This window comes from Schistocerca serialis, chromosome 9 (genome assembly GCF_023864345.2).
Source record: "Schistocerca serialis cubense isolate TAMUIC-IGC-003099 chromosome 9, iqSchSeri2.2, whole genome shotgun sequence".
NCBI lineage: Eukaryota > Metazoa > Arthropoda > Insecta > Orthoptera > Acrididae > Schistocerca > Schistocerca serialis.
The window spans coordinates 298,810,003-298,832,446 of record NC_064646.1 but is presented as its reverse complement, the minus strand read 5'-3'; the positions used below and the strand labels follow the sequence as shown (position 1 = coordinate 298,832,446).

Here is a 22,444-nt window from a genome sequence, read left to right as displayed (position 1 = left end):
GGCCAAAGATCCAACTCAAGAGACTGGCAGCAAAAGGACTTAAATGCAACCTGAGCAAGTGTTCTTTCATGCTCTCTTCCTTGACATATTTAGTGTATAAACTGTCAGCAAATGTACCACAAAAAATGCGGGATTATGTCACAGTGATTGATAAAATACAGTGCTCCACAAATATAGAAGACTTCCAACCATTTCTGGGTAAGATTAACTACTATGGCTGATTGACTCCAAACCTAGCAGAGTTCTCTTAGCCATTGAACCAGCTACAAAGCATGTTTCAAATGGTTACCTTGCTCTCAGCAGGGTTTCCAGGCTTTAAAAGAATACCTTAAGCAAAGATTGTGTTTGACAACACACTCCTTGGTGTGCCTCTAGTAGAAGGAACTTCAGTGCTCCCACAGTACTTGGGTAGTCCCATCCCACACATACCCTGATGGCACCAAGTGCCCTATCTATACTTCTACAACCTAAATACAATTTATGCAGTCCAGAAATTTAAATTATTCCTTCAAGAGCAGAAATATCAACTTGTCACAGATTATTGCCCACTGTTCACCACCTTTGACTCTAAGTATCACTTACCTGACTGGTCCATCCATCTCCTCCAGCACTGAGTGCTGCACTTGTCTAATTTTCATTATTCTACCCACTATCAAGCAGTGATATTACATGGAAACATAGATGTTCACTCCTGATTCCCTATGGACCCAACTCAGCCTTTGAGCAACATTAACTGGTATGTTACCAGCTTGATTCAGACCTAGATTTGTCCGTATTGACCTTTCCCTTAACATTACATGGCATCACAGCCACTGCTCACACTCCTACAGGGACCTGATGTTACACTGCCTCACTCGCTTTGTACAACATGGGTGGTCACACACACCTCACAGCCCCAAATTTTGCCCCTACTGGCCACAATGGAAACAATTACACCTAACAAGGGGTTCTGTTGTCAGCCTTAACAGAGACCACTGTCACACCTTGATTCCTCTCTCTCTTCTGCACCTTGCCCATCAGGGCAAATGCTGAATGAAAAGTTTGGTACTACACCACATATTCTGGCCAAATATTGACTCCAACATTGTTAAAGAAGTGGGGATCACCCAAGATGACATCTTGGGGCATGTCCCACTCAAGGAGAAACTTATGACGTGGCAGGGTTTCCAAGAAAAGCCAAAACTAAAAACAGGAAAGGCTTGGACCCAGGAGAGGAATGAGCAGTACCAAGAATGAATGTGGGAGCACTGGGCAAACATCAGAACATGTAAAGCAAGACAGTTGAAATAGCATGGTCCAAAGATGGCCTATACAAAATGAATGAATGAAAATAAGCCTTTCACTGTATCACTCTGTTGCCGCACAGAGATGTAACCTACAGTAATGACCCACTCAAAGCATTAAACAGTGCATTTGCATCAGATACCTGCCAACCACTTATTTAACTACTAATTATCTTGTAGATAACTGCCTCATTGTGGGATTGTGCTACTAGCTTGGAATCTGGGTTATTTTCTTGCACCGACAGTAAATTTTTTCTCACCTAACTTGCTGTTCATTTTATATTGCTGCTACTCACTTGGATGTAGGACAACAGAAGTTATTACTGTGTTAGCTGAAACAATAATGGAGGAACAGATATGGGCTCATAATTGTAAAACAACAACTGCATGGTACAAAACACTGTTATTTGTGATTGATGCACTTCATACACAGGCATGTCTGCTTGAGGGATAAAGAAAGGACTGATTGATGAGACACATTCAGAGTATAATGGTACAGCCTCCCCCTAGATTCATATGAAATGTCTGATACCACCTTTTTTATGCATCCGGGTGGTTTTCGGATGATTCAGTGCTTCCTGGAGACTTTTGTGTGTTTTGCATGCATTATTCAGTTCAATTTTCCAAAATACAGTTTTTTATTCAGGAAGGACATATATTATCATAATTCTCTATGGATGGTTGTCATTAACAAAATTATGTACAGGTTTCAAATCAAAAACCTAGTTCAGAAGTTGAAGTAAGAGATATTTAGTAACAAAAGTTATGAGGCTGTGGAAATGTTGACATAAGTGGCTGGCACCTCTAATTACCGTAATTGCAGTTGATTGTTGACTTGACACAGAGAACCTCATTATCTTGAGAAACAGCTTAAAATTGTTACCAGGTGATGTATTTTCATTTGTTATCTATTTTTATGTCCTCCTCTGTAATTAATATCCTTTGTAATTATGTTTCTAATTAAGTCTCCAATTGTTTACATCAAACAACTTTACAATTTTCAGAATTTGAGGCCCTATTTGTAACTTTCTCGTATGCATCGGATAAAGCAGAGATTTGTACTGTCATTGAATGTTAGTAACCAAATCCAAACTGTAATTAATTATGTAACTAAAATAATACAAGAGACATTGTTGTAATTAAAGTTCAGATCAATTTTCATATTTAAAACTAGTGATGATACTATAACAATTTATGTAATACAATATTGTATTTTGTACCTTATTTGGCTGTAACATTAGTTTCTTTGTGTTTTGTAAATTTTAATTGTAACACCAGAATTGTACAAAATTAATAATGCGTTATTTTCAAATTTACTGTGAAAATTCTATACAAAGTGAAGCAGTGAGGCTGCAAGTTGGTTGTTGAGTTGTTGTTTTGTCAGTCAGTCAAAGAGATCTGTGAAGTATGTCGGTCAGTGTTTTGTTAACGTGACAAGTATGCAGTTCAGTTGTCAATAAATTTTGTGAAGTTGGAAACTGTTATTTTCTTTCATCAAATGGACTCCAGGCCAAGTTAAGTTACTTTAAGTAACATTCAAGAATATAGCATCTTTACATGAGGCATTAAGGAATAGCCAAATAGATTGTAGGTGGAACTGTAGGAGGTAATAACTGTAGAGGCAGAACAAAGCTTAACTGCAGAAAGCAGGTACAACTGGATGTAGATCTCTTTAGTTATGCAGAGATAAACAGCAAGAGTAACAGAGATTTGAAGAGGTTTGCACAGGATAAACTAGTGTGGAATGTTGAATAAAGCCAGTCTTTAGACTGATAATCATAAAAATAGCAATCACTGTTCATACTGGGTGAAGGTTACACATTTATTTGGTTCCTCTTTATGAGTCTGTACGAGTAATTGCATTAACCAAAACACGCAACTCAATAAAAATGTGAAGTGGAAGCCAATTTATTTCATTCAAACCAAGTTGGGACACCACAAAATTTCTAAGAAACAATGGAAAGTCCAGGTTGGAATATCAACATTATTATGATAAACTGAGATTGCTACTCATCCTAAAGGTGACATGTTGAGTTGCAGACTGGCACAATTAAAAGACCGTTACACATTTGAACCTCAGGAGATCGTCTTCTATGGAAAGCAGCTCTGCTGCAATCATTGCACAGCTTGTTATATTGGTATGATTACCAAATAGTTATTCACTAGGATGAATGGCCACTGCCAAACTGTGGCCAAGAGCAAAATGGACCACTCTGTGGCACAACACACAGCTGAACATGAGATATTTGATTTCAATACCTGCTTCACAATCTAAGCGCCCTGGCTCGTGGCTCCTCCCCACCACCAACTGTGTAAATTGAAGTTATCCTTACAAAACATTCTCTGCTCCCAAAATCATCCCAATCTCCATTTATGGTAACCTATTGTCCCCACACCCTCCAACCAACATTTTCTGTCATCCCTGATGTATCACCTCCTCCTAATTCACATCTCATTACCCTCATTGAGTGCTGCTCTGTGCCAATGCACCAGCTGGTTTTTTTCCCCTCCTCTGTTTCCCTTTTTCTCTCACCATTCCTCCCACCCTCCCCCACAGCCTCCTGGTGCTGCACCTGGCAGCATTATACTGCCATCTTGATCCTGAACACACTGCCAAGCAGTGCACACTCCTTCCTCCCCCCCCCCCTCCCCCCGCCTCCCCGTTCCCAACTATGGACTAATGCTTTCACTTCACATGATACATCTGGATTCTGGCTGGACCAGATGGAGGTAGCAGTCATGTGTGGTTGCTTGTGTGAATGTGTGTCGTGTTTTTATTTTCCTTTCTAAAGATGGCTTTGGCCAAAGCTCAGTGTGTACCAGTCTTTTCCTTGTGCCTGTCTGCAACTCAATGTGTCATCTTTACAGTGAGTAGCAATCTGTAATTTTCATAATATTGTTAAAATTTTGAAACATAATTTTATGTCATGATATTTTGCACAGCAAATGTCCTGTTCTCTGAGAAAAAAGGCCATATGCAACATGCCTCTTGAAGTTTCACTGCATATTAAAAGTTCAATGAGTTTGCTGGATTGCAGCTATGTCACAATTATTTCTTGGAGCAATGTTCCAACTGAGAATAGCCAACCATTTGTAAGTTTATTCATGTATTGCATGAAAATGACTAGACAGAAAATGGCATTGTGTCACAGGAGATAACAGTGAGTTTGAGTCTCAGTCTGGCACACAGTTTTAATCTGCCAGGAAATTTCAAAACAACAGTGACCTTATTTTATAATTTTATGAACAGAACACAGCCTAGACCAGAATCTTAATTGTATCTTATCAGCTTTAGCCAAATTGAGGTCACTTTTAGATTCAAAAAACAAAGAACAGTAGCTACTAATGGTGTCATATACATCTATATCTGTACTCTCCAAATTAACAGGAGATGTAAGGCAAAGGGTACATCCAAATGTAACAGTTATTAGGGTTTCTTCTTGTTCATTCACATATGGGGCTCGGAAACAATGATTGTCTGAATGCCTCAGTGCATGCAGTAATTATTCTAATCTTATTCTCACGATTCCAATGTGAGTGATGCATAGAGAATTGCAGTACATTTCTAGAGCCACCATTTAAAGCCGGTTCTTGAAACTTTGTTAATAGACTTTTTCAGAATAGTTTATGTCTACCCCCAAGAGTCTTCCAGTTCAGTTCCTTCAATATTTTTGTGATACTCTCCCAAACAAACCTGTGCCCCCGTTCTATGTGTTGTTGTTGCGGTCTTCAGTCCACAGAATTGTTTGATGCAGCTCTCATGCTATTATATCCTGTGCAAGCCTTTTCATCTCCAGGTAACTACTGTAACCTATATACTTCTGAATCTGCTTAGTGTATTCATCTCTTGGCCTCCCTCTACGATTTTTACCCTCCATGCTTCCCTCCAATACTAAACTGGTGATCCCTTGATGCTTCAAAATGTGTCTTACCAACCGATTCCTTCTTCTAGTCAAGTTGTGCCACAAATTCCTCTTCTCCCCAATTCAATTCACTACCTCCTCATTAGTTACATTGCCTACCCATGTAATCTTCAGAATTCTTCTGTAGCACCACATTTCAAAAGCTTCTAGTCTCTTCTTGACTACACTGTTTATCATCCATACATGGCTACACTCCGTACAAATACTTTTAGAAAAGATTTCCTGATGCTTACATCTATACCAAATGTCAACAAATTTCTCTTTGTCAGAAACCATTTCCTTGCCATCACCCGTCTATATTTTATATCCTGTCTCCTTCGACCACCATCAGTTATGCTGCCCAAATAGCAAAACTCATTTACTACTGTAAGTGTCTCATTTCCTAATCTAATTCCTCCAGCATCACCTGATTTAATCTGACTACATTCCATTATCCTTGTTTCGCTTTTGTTGATGTTCATCTTATATCCTCCTTTCAAGACACTTTCCATTCCATTCAACTGCTCTTCCAATTCCTTTGCTGTCCCTGACAGAATTACAATGTCATCAGCAAACCTAAAGGTTTTTATTTCTTCTCCCTGGATTTTAATTCCTACTCCAAATTTTTCTTTTGTTTCCTGTACTGCTTGCTCAATATACATATTGGATACCATTGGGGATAGGCTACAACCCTGTCTCACTCTCTTCTCAACCAGTTTCCCTTTCATTCATGTCAACTCTTTATAACTACCTTCTGGTTTCTGTACAAATCATAAGCAGCCTGAAACTTCCTGGCAGATTAAAACTGTGTGCCCGACCGAGACTCGAACTCGGGACCTTTGCCTTTCGCGAAAGGCAAAGGTCCCGAGTTTGAGTCTCGGTCGGGCACACAGTTTTAATCTGCCAGGAAGTTTCATATCAGCGCACACTCCGCTGCAGAGTGAAAATCTCATTCTGGCATAAGCAGCCTTTTGCTCCCCATATTTTATCCCTGCCACCTTCAGAATTTGAAAGAGAGTGTTCCAGTCAACATTGTTGAAAGCTTTCTCTAAGTCTACAGCTGCTATAAACGTAGGTTTGCCTTTCCTTAAGCTATCTCCTATGAGAAATCCTAGGATCAGTATTGCCTCGAGTGTTACTACATTTTTACTGAAACCAAACTGATCTTTGCCAAGGTTGGCTTCTACCAGTTTTTCCATTTCCCGTAAAGAATTTGTGTTACTATTTTGCAACTGTGACTTATTAAACTGATAGTTCAGTATGTTCTCACCTGTCAGAACTTGCTTTCTTTGGAATTGAAATTATTATATTCTTCTTGAAGTCTGAGGGTATTTTGCCTGTTTCATATATCTTGTTCACCAGATGGTAGACTTTTGTCATGGCTGGCTCTGCCAAGGGGCTATCAATAGTTCTAACGGAATGTTGTATACTACCAGGCCTTGTTTTGACTTGGGTCTTTCAGTGCTTTGTCGAATTCTTCACTCAGTATATTACCTCCCACCTCATCTTCATCTACTTACTCTTCCGTTTCCATAATATTGCCCTGACGTACATCACTCTTGTACAGACCCTCTATGTACTTCTTCCACCTTTCCCTTCTTTTCTTAGGACTGGTTTTCCACCTGAGCTCTTGATATTCACACAGGTGGTTTCCTTTTATCCAAAGGTCTCTTTAATTTTCCTGCAGGCGGCATCTATCTTATCCCTAGTGGCATACCACATCCCTACATTTGTCGTCTAGCGATTCCTGATTAGTAATTTTGCACTTCCTGTCCATCTGATTTTTGAGACGTTTGTATTCCTTTTTGCCTGCTTCATGTACTGAATTTTTATATCTTCTTCTTTCATCAGTGAAATTCAATATCTCTTGTGTTATGCAAGGATTTCTACTATCCCTTGTCTTTTTACCTACGTGATCCTCTGCTGTCTACACTATTTCATCTCTCACAGCTACCCATTCATCTTCTACCGTATTCCTTTTCCCTGTTCTTGTCAATCATTCCCTAATGCTCTATCTGAAACTCTCTATAACCTCTAGTTCTTTCAGTTTATTCAGGCCCCATCTCCTTAAATTCCTACCTTTTTGCAGTTTCTTCAGTTTTAATCTACAGTTTATAGCCAATAAATTGTGGTCAGAGTCCACATGTTGTTGTTGTTGTGGTCTTCAGTCCTGAGACTGGTTTGATGCAGCTCTCTATGCTACTCTACCCTGTGCAAGCTTCATCATCTCCCAGTACCTACTGCAACCTACATCCTTCTGAATCTGCTTAGTGTATTCATCTCTTGGTCTCCCTCTATGATTTTTACCCTCCACGCTGCCCTCCAATACTAAATTGGTGATCCCTTGATGCCTCAGCAGATGTCCTACCAACCAATCCCTTCTTCTAATCAAGTTGTGCCACAAACTTCTCTTCTCCCCAATCCTATCCAATACTTCCTAGAGTCCACATATGTCCCTGGAAATGTCTTACAATTTAAAACTTGGTTCCTAAATCTCTGTCTTACCATCATATAATCAATATGAAACCTTCTGGCATCTCCAGGTCTCTTCCACGTATACAACCTTCTTTCGTGATTCTTAAACCAAGTGTCAGCTTGATTAAGTTATGATCTGTGCAAAATTCTATCAGACAGCTTCCTCTTTCATTCCTTACCCCCAGTACATATTCACCTGTTACTTTTCCTTCTCTTCCTTTTCTTTCTACCAAATTCCAGTTCCCCATGACTATTAAATTTTCTTCTCCCTTAACTACCTGAATAATTTCTTTTGTCTCATCCCACATTTCTTCAATCTCTTCATCATCTGCACAGCCGGTTGGCATGTAACGTACTGCTGTGGTACCCATGGGCATCATGTCTATCTTGGCTACAATAATGCATCACTCACTATGCTGTTCATAGTAGCTTATCTGCATTCCTACTTTTTGTTCATTATTAAACCTACTCCTGCATTACCTCTATTTAATTTTGTATTCACAACCGTGTATTCACTTGGCTAAAAGTCCTATTCCTCCTGCCACTGAACTTGATTGATTCCCACTGTGTCTAACTTTAACCTGTCCGTTTCCCTTTTTAAATTTTCTAACATACCTGCCCGATTAAGGGATCTGACATTCCACACTTCAACCCTTACTTTCTGTGTACATGTCCAGTATCACCAGTTAGTCCTATTTGGCATGGGTCCCGCACACTTGAACAATATTCTAGGCTGGACTTCCCCCATATTCTACCAATAAACCGAAGTGTACCACCTGATTTACCCATTACTGAGCCTATGTGATCATTCCATTTCATACATACATACATACATTAATCCTTGTTCCCCAGATCATGAATACGACATTTCGTAATGATGCGGAATGTGTCACCTTAACATAAGTTTTCTTTACACAATTTTTTTTTTCAGTTACTTTTCATATCTAAGAATTCATCTATCAAGCAGAAGGAGATGTCATTCAGAAATTATTTTAATTTGCTTTTAAATGTTGGTTTGCTATCTGTCAGACTTTTAATACTATTTGGCAAATGACCAAAGATTTTTGTGGCAGCATAATTCACCCCATTCTGTGCCAAAGTGAGATTTAATCCAGAATAGTGAAGAGTGTTACATAGATGTATTTGTATGAGTAGGCCAATTCCAACAGTGACTCATTGAAATTATAGTCATAGGATACCATCTTTTTTACTGTTGCCAATTTTTGCACTACTTTGAAATGAAATCTTATCAAGATTTGACTGAATATTTATGCAGCTTCTTTTAGGTAGGACTTCATTATAGGTAACTGCATCATCTGCAAAAAGCCTGATATTACTATTAATATTGTCTCCAATGTCATTAATATACGACATGAACAGCTAGGAGCCTGACACACTTCCTTGGAGTACACCCGAAGTTACTTCTACATCTGATGATAACTCTGCAATCCAAGATAACGTGCTGTGCCCTCCCTACCAAAAAGTCCTCAATCCAGTCACAAATTTCATTTGATACCCCATATGATAAAACTTTTGACAATAAGCAAAGATTTGGTACTGAGTCAAATGTTTTTTTTTAAATCAAGGAATACTGCATTACCTGATTGCCTTGATCCAAAGTTTTCATTATGTCATGTGAAAAAGTGCAAGTTGGGTTTCATATGGTCAATGTTTTAAGAATCCATGCTGTTGGTTTTGAGGAGCTCATTCTGGTCAAGATACCTCATTACGCTTGAGCTCAGAATAGATTCTACAATAACTTTATATCAAGGATATTGTGTGGTAGTTCTTTGGATCACTTCTGCTACCCTTCTTGTAAACAGTGTGACCTGTGCTTCTTTCCATGAATAGGGCACAGTTTTTTGTTCAAGGAATCTATGATAAATTATATTTAGAAGATGGGCTAACTCAGTTACAAATTCAGTATAGAATCTGACAGGGATTCCACCGGGTCCTGGAGTTTTGTTGAATTTTAAAGATGTCAGCTGTTTCTCAGCTCCACTGGCACTAAAAATTAGCCTATTTCATTCATCTCTTCAGTGGTACCAGGATTAAACTGGAGCAGTTCTCCTGGGTACAGTGACATTTGAAAATTGAATTAATCATTTCAGCTTTTGCTTTGCTACCCTCAACTTCAGTTCCTGTCTCATTCCCTAGGGACTGGACACTAATTTTGGTGTCTGTAGATATGACCAGAATTTCTTTGGGTTCTGTGAATCCAGTGTTTCATACCCATTTGTGGAGGATATCTTTAAGGGGAATTGTAGCTTCTTTTAATGTCTGATTCACACCCTGGCTCACTACTAACAGTTTAATTGTGTTTCACTATATCAGAAAACTGTCATTTCTGTTTTGTTGTTGGTATGAAGTACCCTCAGATAAGAACTGTACAGTAGCCTTCTGAGTATATATGTAGATGTTGTTACCATTTATCTTAAATATTATTTATGATAGTATAAGTTAACAAGAGAAACTTACCACAAGCAACATGTCTTTCCTTAGCACCAAAAGAAGCAGTTTGATAGTAAGAAATGTTATTAAGTGTGCTTAGAACACTGTGCAATAGCTCACTGTCCTCACCACAAGCTGCAGATTTACGCTCCAATACTGATAATAACATGTCCAAGAATCTGGCACCATCCTGAAAGTGTAAAGGAAGGTTTCCACATTTTAGATTGTTTGTTGATTATTATAGCACACAGCATAATTATTAAATAATGATCATAATTTTCAAAGACAGTATTTTTTCTTCATTATCAGGAATGAGGAACTACACATACAAGATTGGAAAACAGTTAGTATCAGTAGTGCAAATAAATTTAAAACAAGCAATGTGTTTCTTGAAGTTACACCATACATAAGAAAATGTTGTGTAACTGTTGCTACGTGTAACTGTGTAACATGGTATCTGCAATGGAAATATGTCACCAGTGAAAGAAATATTAGTTATAAGATTCTATTAATGGGAGAGGAAATATTTAAGAAATACCAGGTGTACCAGTATGAAATGAGCGTTGTTTTTTTTTTTTTTTTTTTTTTTTTTTTTTTTTTTTTTTTTTTTTTTTTTTTTTTTTTGTGTGTGTGTGTGTGTGTGTGTGTGTGTGTGTGTGTGTGTGTGTGTGTGTGTGAAAATGAAACACTAATTTTGAATTGAAAAGTAAAAACAATTTATTCAGAGTACTGACCATTGCTTGCTATACATTTTGACCACCTTTCTGGCAATTTGTGGACACCACACCAATAGAAATGTTCATCTGTTGAAGCAAACCAATCAGACACCCAATTTTCAATTCCTTTGTAGGAATCGAAGTGTTCCTCAGCCAATGCATGTCCCATTGATGAAAACAAATGGTAGTCGGAAGGGGCCAAGTCTGGTGAATACGGCGGGTGGGGTAGCCGCTCCCAGCCAAGTGTTTTGATTGAATCCTGAACCAGTTTTGCTTTGGGTGCAGGTGCATTGTCATGTAAAAAAATTACTTTGCCACGTCTTCTGGCCCATTCTGGTCTTTTCTCAATCAATGCATAGTTCAAATTGATCATTTGTTGTCTGTAGCGATTAGTATTCACAGTTTCACCGGGTTTTAGAAGCTCTTGATACACCACACCTTTCTGATCCCACCAAAAACAGAGCATTGTCTTCTTGTCGAATCGATCTGGTTTTGCAGTCGATGTTGATGGTTGTCCAGGATTAACCCATGATTTTTCCCATTTAGGATTCTTAAAATAAATCCATTTTTCATCGCCAGTAACAATTTGATGCAAAATTGATTTTCTTTCATGTCTTTGAAGCAAAATTTGACAAATGGTTTTTCGGTTTTCCATCCATCTTTCATTCAATTCATGTGGCACCCATTTTCCACACTTTTGGATCTTTTCCTTAGCTTTCAAATGGCCAGAAATTGTTTGTTGTGCAACATTCATCCAATATTGCTTGCAATAGGCGTCTTCGACTCTTTTTTGGTGGTCTTCCACGTTCTTCATTTCTTACATCAAAATCATTATTTCTGAACTGTTGAAACCATCTTTTGCATGTTGCTTCTGATAGAGCATGATCATCATACACCTCAACAAGCATTCGATGTGACTCTGCAGCACTTTGTTTCAAACGAAAACAAAAAATTAATGCTTTCTGCAAATCATCACTTTCTGGTACAAAATTCAACCATGAAGAAAACATATGATGTTGTTTGTTCCATGACTTGATGTACACTAAATATCTTTGACAGATGTCATACCAACACAAATTAAGGCTCATTCACAACAAATGTTCCCTATCGACACATTTGTATCTTAACACTCATTTCAGACCGGTACACCTGGTACAATACTGCAAAGTAATGAACACTGATCATTCAGATTGGAATCACTCTCATTGCTACAAGAGTTTCTTTCTTTTTGATACATGTGCTCTCTTTGTTAGCTTTCCAAGTATTCTAATTCTCTTAACACTGGCCATAAAAATATTGTGTTACCAAGAGACATTTGTTTCAGTTTTTCACACTCGTACCATGAAAATAAAATGCCAAGTTAAATGTTTAACATCTTTATTGGCCTAGTGGAAACTGTGATTGGTAGCGTTTTAAGGAATGTTAGTATGACTCAAAAAGAAAAAAGAAGAAGGTGGGAGGAGAAGAAGATTTTGAAAACAGTTGGCTAATATCAGGCAGAAGCAACCTACATAACACATTTATAGATTCAATTTATTCTGGAAAGACATGAAGTGAAGCTTCAAACAGAATATGTACAGGTTTTTTTGTCAATTCGAGGTGTGAAGTTGTGTACTCGTACTGTTAAAAGTATACACAAAAGTAATTTAAATTGTTTGATGAAGAGGAAGAAAGATTGCATCTGACTATACTGATAAGCAACCATACACTGTTCATGTGATTGTGTAAATTATATAACAGAAATTACCTTGTAGGTATCATCTTCATTACTGCTTCCATCAACACATGCAAATTTACTGCCGACAGTGGGATTAATACTCATGTTGGCTAATATTCTGATGACCTGAAAGAGACAAATATACTTGTTAAACAATAAAGTTATTCTGAACTCATAAAAATGAATATAAAACAGGAAGTGGTTGATAAAGCTATTCAGTCTTTCAGAACCATAGTTTGTGAAATTTTCTTTGTAGTTAATGGATGGCAGTCAGTAGACCAAAGAATCAACCACCATGTGAATTCTACAACAGGAGAAGTTGTTTCTTAATTTTATATCCAGAGGAAATTACTATGTAAAGGTCTTATTTTATTGAAACTGCAATCATGGATGAAAGTTTTAAGACTATAGAAGAAAGATAAGTAATGTAAAGAAGTTGCACATATCTTAAAGCTCATTCAGTTTTTTAAATTTTTTGTAATGACATCCATTCTTACATAAAAGAGAGAGAGCAGTCTACCTTGACAATAACATCCTGTACAGAACCTGTGGAACCTCTTATATCTGAATTTGAGACAGTTCCAGTGGCTGTGCTGTTATCCATATAAAGATCTTTTTCAAGATAGAGTGACAACAGCTCCAGTAAGGCACTTATTGCTCCTTCCTCAACATATAGCTGCAAAAAGATGTAAAACATTGAATATTAGCTAGATATAAAATGAGATATAAAAATGTAGAATATAATCCTCTGTTTTCTCAGTCTACAAAGCAGAAAGAGATAACTACAAATACACCATGGGCCAGAGATAGCATGTGTTCTGATTCAGTTCACCTACAATGTGCTGAAGCACAAATGGTGAAACATAACATTTTCAGTCCAAACAGAATTGAAAACTTGGATACTAATAACAATTGTGACATAAGCTACTGAAACAGATATAACTGGAACTGGATTGCCACACACAAATGAATTTAAAAACTCTGTTAAATTTTTAGCTTTCAGAATTTTTTCTACTGTTTCCCATCTTTCCCATAACAAATGGCTTTTTAAAAATCAGGAACATAAAGATTCAACCACAACTTTAAAATTGTAGCTCTATAAATTGTGCTAGAGTAAATGGAGACAGAAACTTGATTTTTGTTGTGAATGTTGTTATATTCTTCTTCTATATTCACTCTTTGCAGCCAGCATTTGGTAGTATGCTAACACAATAATGCCTTACATTTTTTATGTTGCTACATTCAACTATTTGGCATTAGATTATTCTCAGAACAGTAAAAGTCAGCCAAATGTCTTCATGGTATTTTCTTTTCTCTCACAGTCAGTGACACATATTTCAATTTAAAAGGAGTAAATGTCATGTGCTCATCATTCAACACAGAAATGAAAAGACACTGTCATTCTCTCTGACATCATATTAAAAATTAATTAGAAAAATGGTAAACATATTCCCTACACTAGAGTTAATTTTTTTCTCCACAGATGTTGCCTGTAAGTCACTTCAGTTGTTTTTATTCATCAACATGCTATAACAAAAGTTCACCATAGCTATGACTTGTGTACAATTTATTGATTTGTGATGTTTACAAAATAGCATGTCTGAGGTGCATTTTATAACAGAAGATAGTCTAAAAGATTTCAGGTAGCAGCCTATGGTATTCAGAAAAGAGCATTTCATTCACTTATTTCTTCTAGTAACAGTCTAAGAGTGTTTCCCACTTTTATCAAAGTGATTCTGTGAGCAGTGACAGAATAATGCACTAGTATTCAGAAGAGGCCAGTTATAAGTGTTTAAAAGAATGTGTTCCATAATCTTAGATGAGATAAACTGCTCAAAATCAGAAACAGTATCCTATATTAGCCAGAAACAAACAATTATTGAGATATGTGCCATTCTGTCCAGTGATAGTCATCTGTCTGTTGATGGTACAAGTTACTGCACATTCATCAGCATCCCTTTTCAGATAATCATGAACGTGAGTGAACATACCAACCTGTCCTCAGATTTGGTCACATGCAGGGACACATGCTTGATACCTACTTCTGGGTATGTACTGCCTATATCGTTGGCCAGAGGGATTACCTCGGGAGTATCATCAGTGAGTTATCTCTTTGGTTTGGTGGGTTCTCAAGACAGAGCAATCGTGAAGATGTGGAGAGCATCTGGAGAGGGAGCTGATGGACAGATGGTGTTTGCGAGTGACATACAGGGGGCAGCACAGGCTGCTGGTGGAACAGCCACATATACGAAGGAGCAGAGGGCCTTGACGAAGCACTGTGAAAAAGCAATGTGTCTGGTGGAGGGGGGGGGGGGGGGGGGCAGCAACTCTGGAGTCACTAGAAGCTGTCGGAACATCTTGTAGGAGCAGTGCATCATATGGGAGAACTGGCTGTCATCTGGGCAGTGTGTGCCATCTCATGAAACTGTTTGGAGTGTAGAGGCTGTGTAAGCTGCTGTGCTCACTACTACCCTTATTGGTGAGCTGCTTAATTTGATGTTACTGGTGTGGAAGTTGTTCTTCAGTTCTCCCCTTTAGTGATTACTGTTAAAGCTCCCCTGCCCACACTGTACTGTGGTTTCCTACACCACATCTGCTTCATTGTTATTTGATTTGGCTTAGTTGTGCACACATTTTTAGTCCCCTACAACATGCCACATTCTACGGAACATCCAGATAATTAATTAATTGTTGATAATTGTAATTCTGGGACCTCTGCCTCTGAATTGGAGGACCTGGAAGTTAAAGTGCTTGCCCTTTGAGAGTGACTCATGTAACCTTGGTATTGTGAATTTGTTTAAAGTCTGAAAGGTTTTTTCTTCCCTTGAAAGATGGCTCATTGTAACTTTGCTGTTTTTCAAATTGTGAACATTTGTTTAAAGATTTATTTCTCTCTTGAAAATTTACTTAAGCTTTTTTAATTCCTTTTTAGCAAGTACCTCAGAATAATCTTTTTTTTATTTTAGTGCACCCATTAAAGGTGGTTTAGAATAATTTAAATTAAAATCTGGAAAAAGTTTTTATCCACCTTCTAAAGGTGGCTCAGTTTGAGTTGTAACCCTATGTAAGCATTGGTTTAAACATAAACTTTACATCTTCCCTTGTGCTCAGGTTAGTGGCAGTCTTGATCACTTGCTGATTAGCAGAGTATGATGTACTTGTCTTTTGGGGTGTTTAGATCACCTCAACCTATTTGTGTAACATTGCTAAAGTTATCCCATGCATAGCTCTGTGCCTTCATCAACTAGAGGACCAATGTGTGATCAATATTTTCAACATTCTTAACTTGTGGGAAAATTTCCTCCCATCTGTATCCTGAGTAAAGCTGTGACATTTGTGTGCATGTTTATATTCAGGTATCTGAAATTTCCAATTTTATTGCATTGGAGAACTTTTAGCATTTTGAGAGTTCTAGACAAAATTTGCTTTAATTAAAGTTTCTCTGAACATTTGTTTTGAGTCTGTTTTACTAGACAGATTTCTGAGCCTGACTACAAAATCATATTTTGCTTAATTGTTTCAAGTTAAGTTTTGGTTCACTCAAAATCTCTGCAAACATTTGTTCATCATATTTTGCTTAATAGTTACAAGCTAAATCTTTGCCTTGATTAAAGTCTGTCTAAACATATGTTCTGAATATCAGTTGTTCTACGCAGATTGCTGAGCTTGCCTGTAAAATCATAAGGTGCTTGTGCTTAACTGTTCTATGCACACTTTCAGTGTACTCTGTATCGGCAAACAAAAGAAATAAAAAAAACTTTATTTTGCTGTATCCTTGACCTGAGTTTGTTCTTTCCACTCCAGCAGCCTGCATTTTGCTATCTCACCATACCAATGCTCCAGGGGAGTGTGCATGCACATTGTTAATGAGTGTGGAATGTACAAGTACCTTAAAATTTCCCCATAGCCATAAATCTAAGGGATTAGGATCAGATGCTATTAATCTCCTCAACTAATCAATTGCTCATAAATGTTTACATACTGTTGTAACAGGTGTAGAAGACTGGATGGTGCCATGCTAAGTATAAACCATATCTGCTGTCTATCTGCAAGAGTAACACTTGAATAGTGTGAGTAATTTGTTCCTCAGAGGTTGTCAGTAAACAGTACTTTGTCTGTTAAAGCATGTGGTCCTATGAGTCTGCCATCTACAGTTCCTTCCCATACATTGACACTAAAGCAATTTTGTGTCATGTTTCCAAGATTTCTTGACCATATGTATTCTGTCCATTCTTGCTTACTGTGGTAATTTATGGTTCCATCTGCGTGAATTAATAACCAAGTATGAGGTAGAAAACTATTGACCAGTATTAGAAAAATTGATGAAGCACTTAATCAATAAATATCTAAATCGCCATAAACTACTAAAAAGTAACAGCATGGTTTCCAGCCAGGTAAAAACACAGAAACAACAGTAATGTGCTACACTGAACAAATAATCAAAAATCTACAGAAAACAATAGCATAGTAGGAGATATTTTAGATATCTTCAAGGCATTTGATAATGTTAATCATGGCATTCATTTAGAAAAATTGGAACTGTTAGGTATTCATGGGACAGGAAAAAAGTGTTCTGAACAAAATTGAACACAGATTGTACGACTGGTGTTAGCTCAATCCAGTCACAAAATCAACTTAGTATCAATTAAAATCAGTCTTGATCACAAATTTATTTATTCTGGTAACCGCTTTCGACCATACCTGTGGTCATCATCAGACCAAAGTGCTGTATGAGCAGAAGTCTCCTTTTAGTGGTAAGTCACTACAGTGATTTACCACTAGAAGGAGGCATCTGCTCATGCAGCATTTTGGTCTGAAGATGACCACAGATGTTTTTGAAACCAGTTACCAGAATAAATAAATTTGTGATCAAGACCAATTTTAATAGTAACTATTAGTAACAACATTGATCACTGTCTGCTCCCAAGATGTATTCAAAAGTAATTAAGTTAGTATCAGATGTAAAAAGGCGGAAATAGGGGTACTAGAAGGCAGTCTTCTTGGTCCTACATTATTTCTTACCTATATAACTGATATTCACACCTCAGATACTGCAGCCAATGTCATGCTATTTGTAAATGATACTAGTGTGATAATAAGTAGGCCAAAACAGTTGCTTCATACAACAACTGAGCAACTCCTAATCTACTTTTTCCACTCCTACTTCAAACAGATTGATGTTACTTGTAAATGAAACAAATTACATGCAATCTGGAAGAATAAGTCCATATCTAAATCTAAATCAGTCTGGTCATAAACATCACTTACCACATCAAAGGCAGGGGTACCTGTGAAAATGAGTCATGTGACCTACAAGCTCAGCTGCAGCCACTATGCTGCATCCTATATGAGCATGACAACCAACAAACTGTCTGTCTGCATGAATGGCCACTGACAAACTGTGGCCAAGAAACAAGTGGACCACCCTGTTGCTGAGCATGTTGCCCAATGACAGCTTCACAGCCTGTGTCATATGGATCCTTCCCACCAACACCAGTTTTTCTGAACTGTGCATGTGGGAACTTTCCCTGTAATATGCCCTATGTTCCCATAACCCTCCTGGCCTCAACCTTCATTACTCATTGTACTCACCCATCCAGCCCCTCTCCTGTTCCCATTCCAGCACTACACAGCCTTCGTTCCACCATTACACCCAGTCTTTTTACTTCTCTCCTTTTCCACTACCCCCCCGCCCCCCCTTCCTCCCCCCACACCTCACCCCTGCCCTGTGTTGCACCTTACGACTGCACATAGCTGCTCTACCCTCTCTCCACCTTGTCCCTGCATGCTCCCCGGCAGCACTTCACTATTCCACACTGCTGCTGTTCGCTGTGTGGCCTCAGTTGCCTGATACAGCAGTCACGTGTCTGTGAATGAGTGTGTGTGTGTGTGTGTGTGTGTGTGTGTGTGTGTGTGTGTGTGTCATCTATTTTTGTTTTTGATGAGTGCCATACTGGCCAAAAGCTAATTTGTGATAGTCTTTTTGTGGTGCCTATCTGCAACTCGGCATCTCCACTATGCGATGAGTAGCATCTTTCCTTTTCTTATCATTGTTACATCCCACGCTGGATTTTTCATTGTGTGATTAAATTTTAATGATCATATTATAAACACAGAAACTAAATTCAGCTGGTTTTCCTCTCAGAGTTATTGTAAATGTGTGTATCCCAGAAGATGCCAGGATGGCATACTACAGCAACTTTCAGTCTCTTGCAGCAAATGGAATAATATTTTGACTTTCCACCAATTGCTAGCTATAGTCTTTTTTTCACCATTAGAGATGAGTGCTACCTGAATAATAACACACAGTCACACTGTATACCCATGTTCGAAAAGCTTGAAATATCAGGACCCGCCTCGCAGATTTTCAGACAAATGCCGGCTTTCATAGCTATAACGAATGAATTAGCACAACACTCCACACTCAGCAAAAAAAAAAAAAAAAAAAAAAAAAAGATCTACTATTTTACATACATATTTGTTACATTCAATTTCCTTGAAATGAATTTACGAGTACATTTGGACAACATCCATACAATAGTTATTGTCTATGGATGCATCAATAAAATAAATAAGTAACTTCCATCTTGTACATAATAAAATACTAGCTATGACCTGTGGCTCTTCAGTACTCTCTCTTAGAATCTGAAGGGAGAACTGTAACCTGGCATTGTGGAATGTGATGAGACAAAGTAACTATCTGTACTGAAGAGCATGGTTTATGCTTCCTGCAACTCCAACGTTTCATACACTTGTTACAGGATCATCTTCTTCTTCTCACTGCAACACTAACTTATCCCTATCCATCATTCAAGCTGTGCACGTTTTACCATGATCCCTTGTTCTTGCTGAAAATGATCCCAATGTCTGCAAGTTGCCAGAACAACATTCAAACATTTTCAGATGGACTGCTGCAATGAGGATGTTATTCAGCATACACGACATATGCCAGTCAATTAATGTCTCTGGGTAAATCATAGCTGAATACCATCTCTACCATTTCTGTATGGAATAAAGGGACTCCATTTCCTGGTTGACATAGTTCACCCTTCATGGAACCACTGATCTTGACCTGACACAACCTCAAAATAACATGCAGAATGGTTAATATAGAAGAATTTTAAGTGCCCTGTCTGACAACAGCATCACTGTCAGAGGACTAAGTATAAAGACTAATACAACCAATAAGAAATAAGCATTGAACATCAACAGGAAGACATCCTACACTTCTTAAGTTTTCAGCACAAGTAAAATGACCCATATCCTAACAAGTATTTGCTATTGGACCTATATTTATGGGACCTTTTTCCTAGCACAGAGCAGTCCTATTTTCCTGTAAACATTTGGGACACTTTCTTTAAACACTCTGTAAATTATTTCTATTTTAAGTGCTACTCTATTAACATAATGTGAATAATAATACTGTAACACAAGACAACACAGTCTTGAGGGATCATGGGAATAACAATTTGATGGTGCAGTATATCAGAAAAAGAATAAAAATTATGTGAGTCTAACCTTTGTCCTTGCAGTATCACTTCGAGCCATCAGGTTTCCAAGAGCATATCCCAAGCGAACCACTATGTCTTGTCTACCAGGGTATTTTTTCATTAGTTTTACAAATAATCCAAAGCAACCATCATAAGCAATAACTGCGTCACAGCACTCATCATGTGTTGATATTATGCTGCAATAAAAATATATATTTAAATCAACTGAATATTTTAGTTTAGGATACACAATATATATTACTTTACAGCCACAACTTGAACGAGATCTTTTTATTTTATTGAAAGTTCATTATAATCACTTGCTCAAATAATAAGCTCTGAAATTGATCTAAAAATAAAATTAACATAAAATTAAATTTTCTTTGGAGAGAAGATACACTAAAGGGAATGACTAATGTGTACCTATAAGTATGAATAACAGAGGTAAAAATTCACTAATATTGAACATTATAGGATTGGTCACCATAATGCAATGGAAGTAAATATCTCAAAATATATATAGTTATAATAGAGGGAAACATTCCACATAGGAAAAATATATCTAAAAACAAAGATGATGTGACTTACCAAATGAAAGTGCTGGCAGGTCGACAGACACACAAACGAACACAAACATACACACAAAATTCAAGCTTTCGCAACAAACTGTTGCCTCATCAGGAGAGGGTTCCGAAAACATCAATTATGTGAAACCCAACTCGCACTTTTCTCACATGACATACTGAAAGCTTAGCATCATGGCCATCAAGTAGATGCAGTATTTCTTGATTTCGAAAAAGCATTTGACACAATACCACATCTATGCCTATTGTCAAAGGTTTGCTCATATCAGATATCAAATGGAATTTGTGACTGTATTGAGGACTTTTTTTGCAGGGAGGACACAGCATGTTATCTTGGATGGAGAGTAGAAGTAACTTCAGGTGTGCCCCAGGGAAATGTGTTGGGACCCTTGCTATTCATGTTGTATACTAATGACCTTGCAGGCAATAGTAATAGTAATATCAGACTTTTGCAGATGGTGCAGTAATATATAATGAAGCTGCATAAATAAAACAACACATAGTATCCTATGATTATAATATCAATGAGTTGGAATCAGCAACTCATACAAATATCTCTGTGTAACACTCTGTAGGGATATAAAATGAAATGATCACATCGGCTCATTTGCAGATACAGCAGGTGGTGAACTTCGGTTTATTGACAGAATTCTGGGGAAGTGTAATCAGTCTGAAAAGTAGATTGCCTACAAATCACTCACGTGAGCCATCCTAGAGCATCGTTCAAGAGTGTGAGACATGTACCAAATAGATGATACTGAAATACCAAATAGGTGATACTGAACACATACATAGAATGGTGGCATGAATGGTCACAGGTTTGTTTAATCCATGGGAGAGAGTCACAGAGATACTGAAGGAACTGAACTGGAAGACCCTTGAAGATAGGCATAAACTATCCCGAGAAAGTCTATAAACAAAGTTTCAAGAACAGGCTTTACATGATGATTCTAGGAATATACTACAATTCCATATGTAACACTCACCTAGTGATTGTGAGGATAAGATTAATTACTGTACAAACAGAGGCATTCAATCAAACATTCTTCCCCCACTCCATACGTGAATGGAACGGGAACACCCTAATAACTGGTACAATGTGATGTAGCATCTGCTATGCACCTTATAGTGATTTGTAGACTACAGATGTAGAACAGTGAATGACAATTAGGGCATTGAATTACTTAATTATTCTTTGTGTATGCTTCTACAAACTCATAATAACTATTCATCTACTGTCCTGAAATTAATAAAATAGGAACTGTCAAATATAATGTTGAATTGCAAGTTTGTTTCATGCAATTATACTGAGTGATAGGATCAATTTCCAATAAACAGATTCCAGGAATGTTAGGAGTGTTCATCACTAATACCACAAATGCCAGAAGAAACAATCTAAATGTGTGTTCGTAGATTTTCCCGGTGAATGAGATGCTTGAAGGTCTCTCGGGCATGCAGCCGGGTTGACTGGTCATTGTACAATGAATTTTCAATGGTGTAACATGCCACATCATCAGGTTACTCCTGTTGACTGACGTCCTAGGCTGGTGGGTGGTGTGGTATATATATCTGTTGCCTCTCCCCTCCACTGACTCCGCATATGGACCGAGGGATGTGCAGGCCACGGTGGTGGGGGTAGCTTGCACTGACGAGATGACTGATGGGTGTGAGTACACATGCCACCTTCGGTGGGTGTGGTGCACCATTTCCACTGCTCCTGCAGAACTTTTATTGCTGGATTCCACGTTTGGCTGAGTTGAAATCTGTTGTCCTTGTTAATAAGGTTCTCGTGCAGCCGGATTACAATTGCTTCCTTGTATACACAG

The 22,444-nt window shown here is 37.8% G+C and overlaps 1 protein-coding gene across 2 annotated transcripts in view; it reads right to left on the bottom strand.

Moving 5' to 3' along the window:
* The window catches only part of LOC126419185 (armadillo repeat-containing protein 2), a 175,352-nt gene that overhangs the window by 68,004 nt on the left and 84,904 nt on the right, over positions 1–22,444 (bottom strand). For both annotated transcript variants that reach the window (XM_050086317.1, XM_050086318.1), the window contains exons 10-13: positions 20,063–20,231; positions 13,065–13,220; positions 12,575–12,670; positions 10,139–10,301 (exon numbers count right to left, since the gene is read on the bottom strand). In XM_050086317.1, coding sequence (XP_049942274.1) covers positions 10,139–10,301; positions 12,575–12,670; positions 13,065–13,220; positions 20,063–20,231 — 584 coding nt within the window. The remainder of the gene's footprint in view (positions 1–10,138; positions 10,302–12,574; positions 12,671–13,064; positions 13,221–20,062; positions 20,232–22,444) is intronic.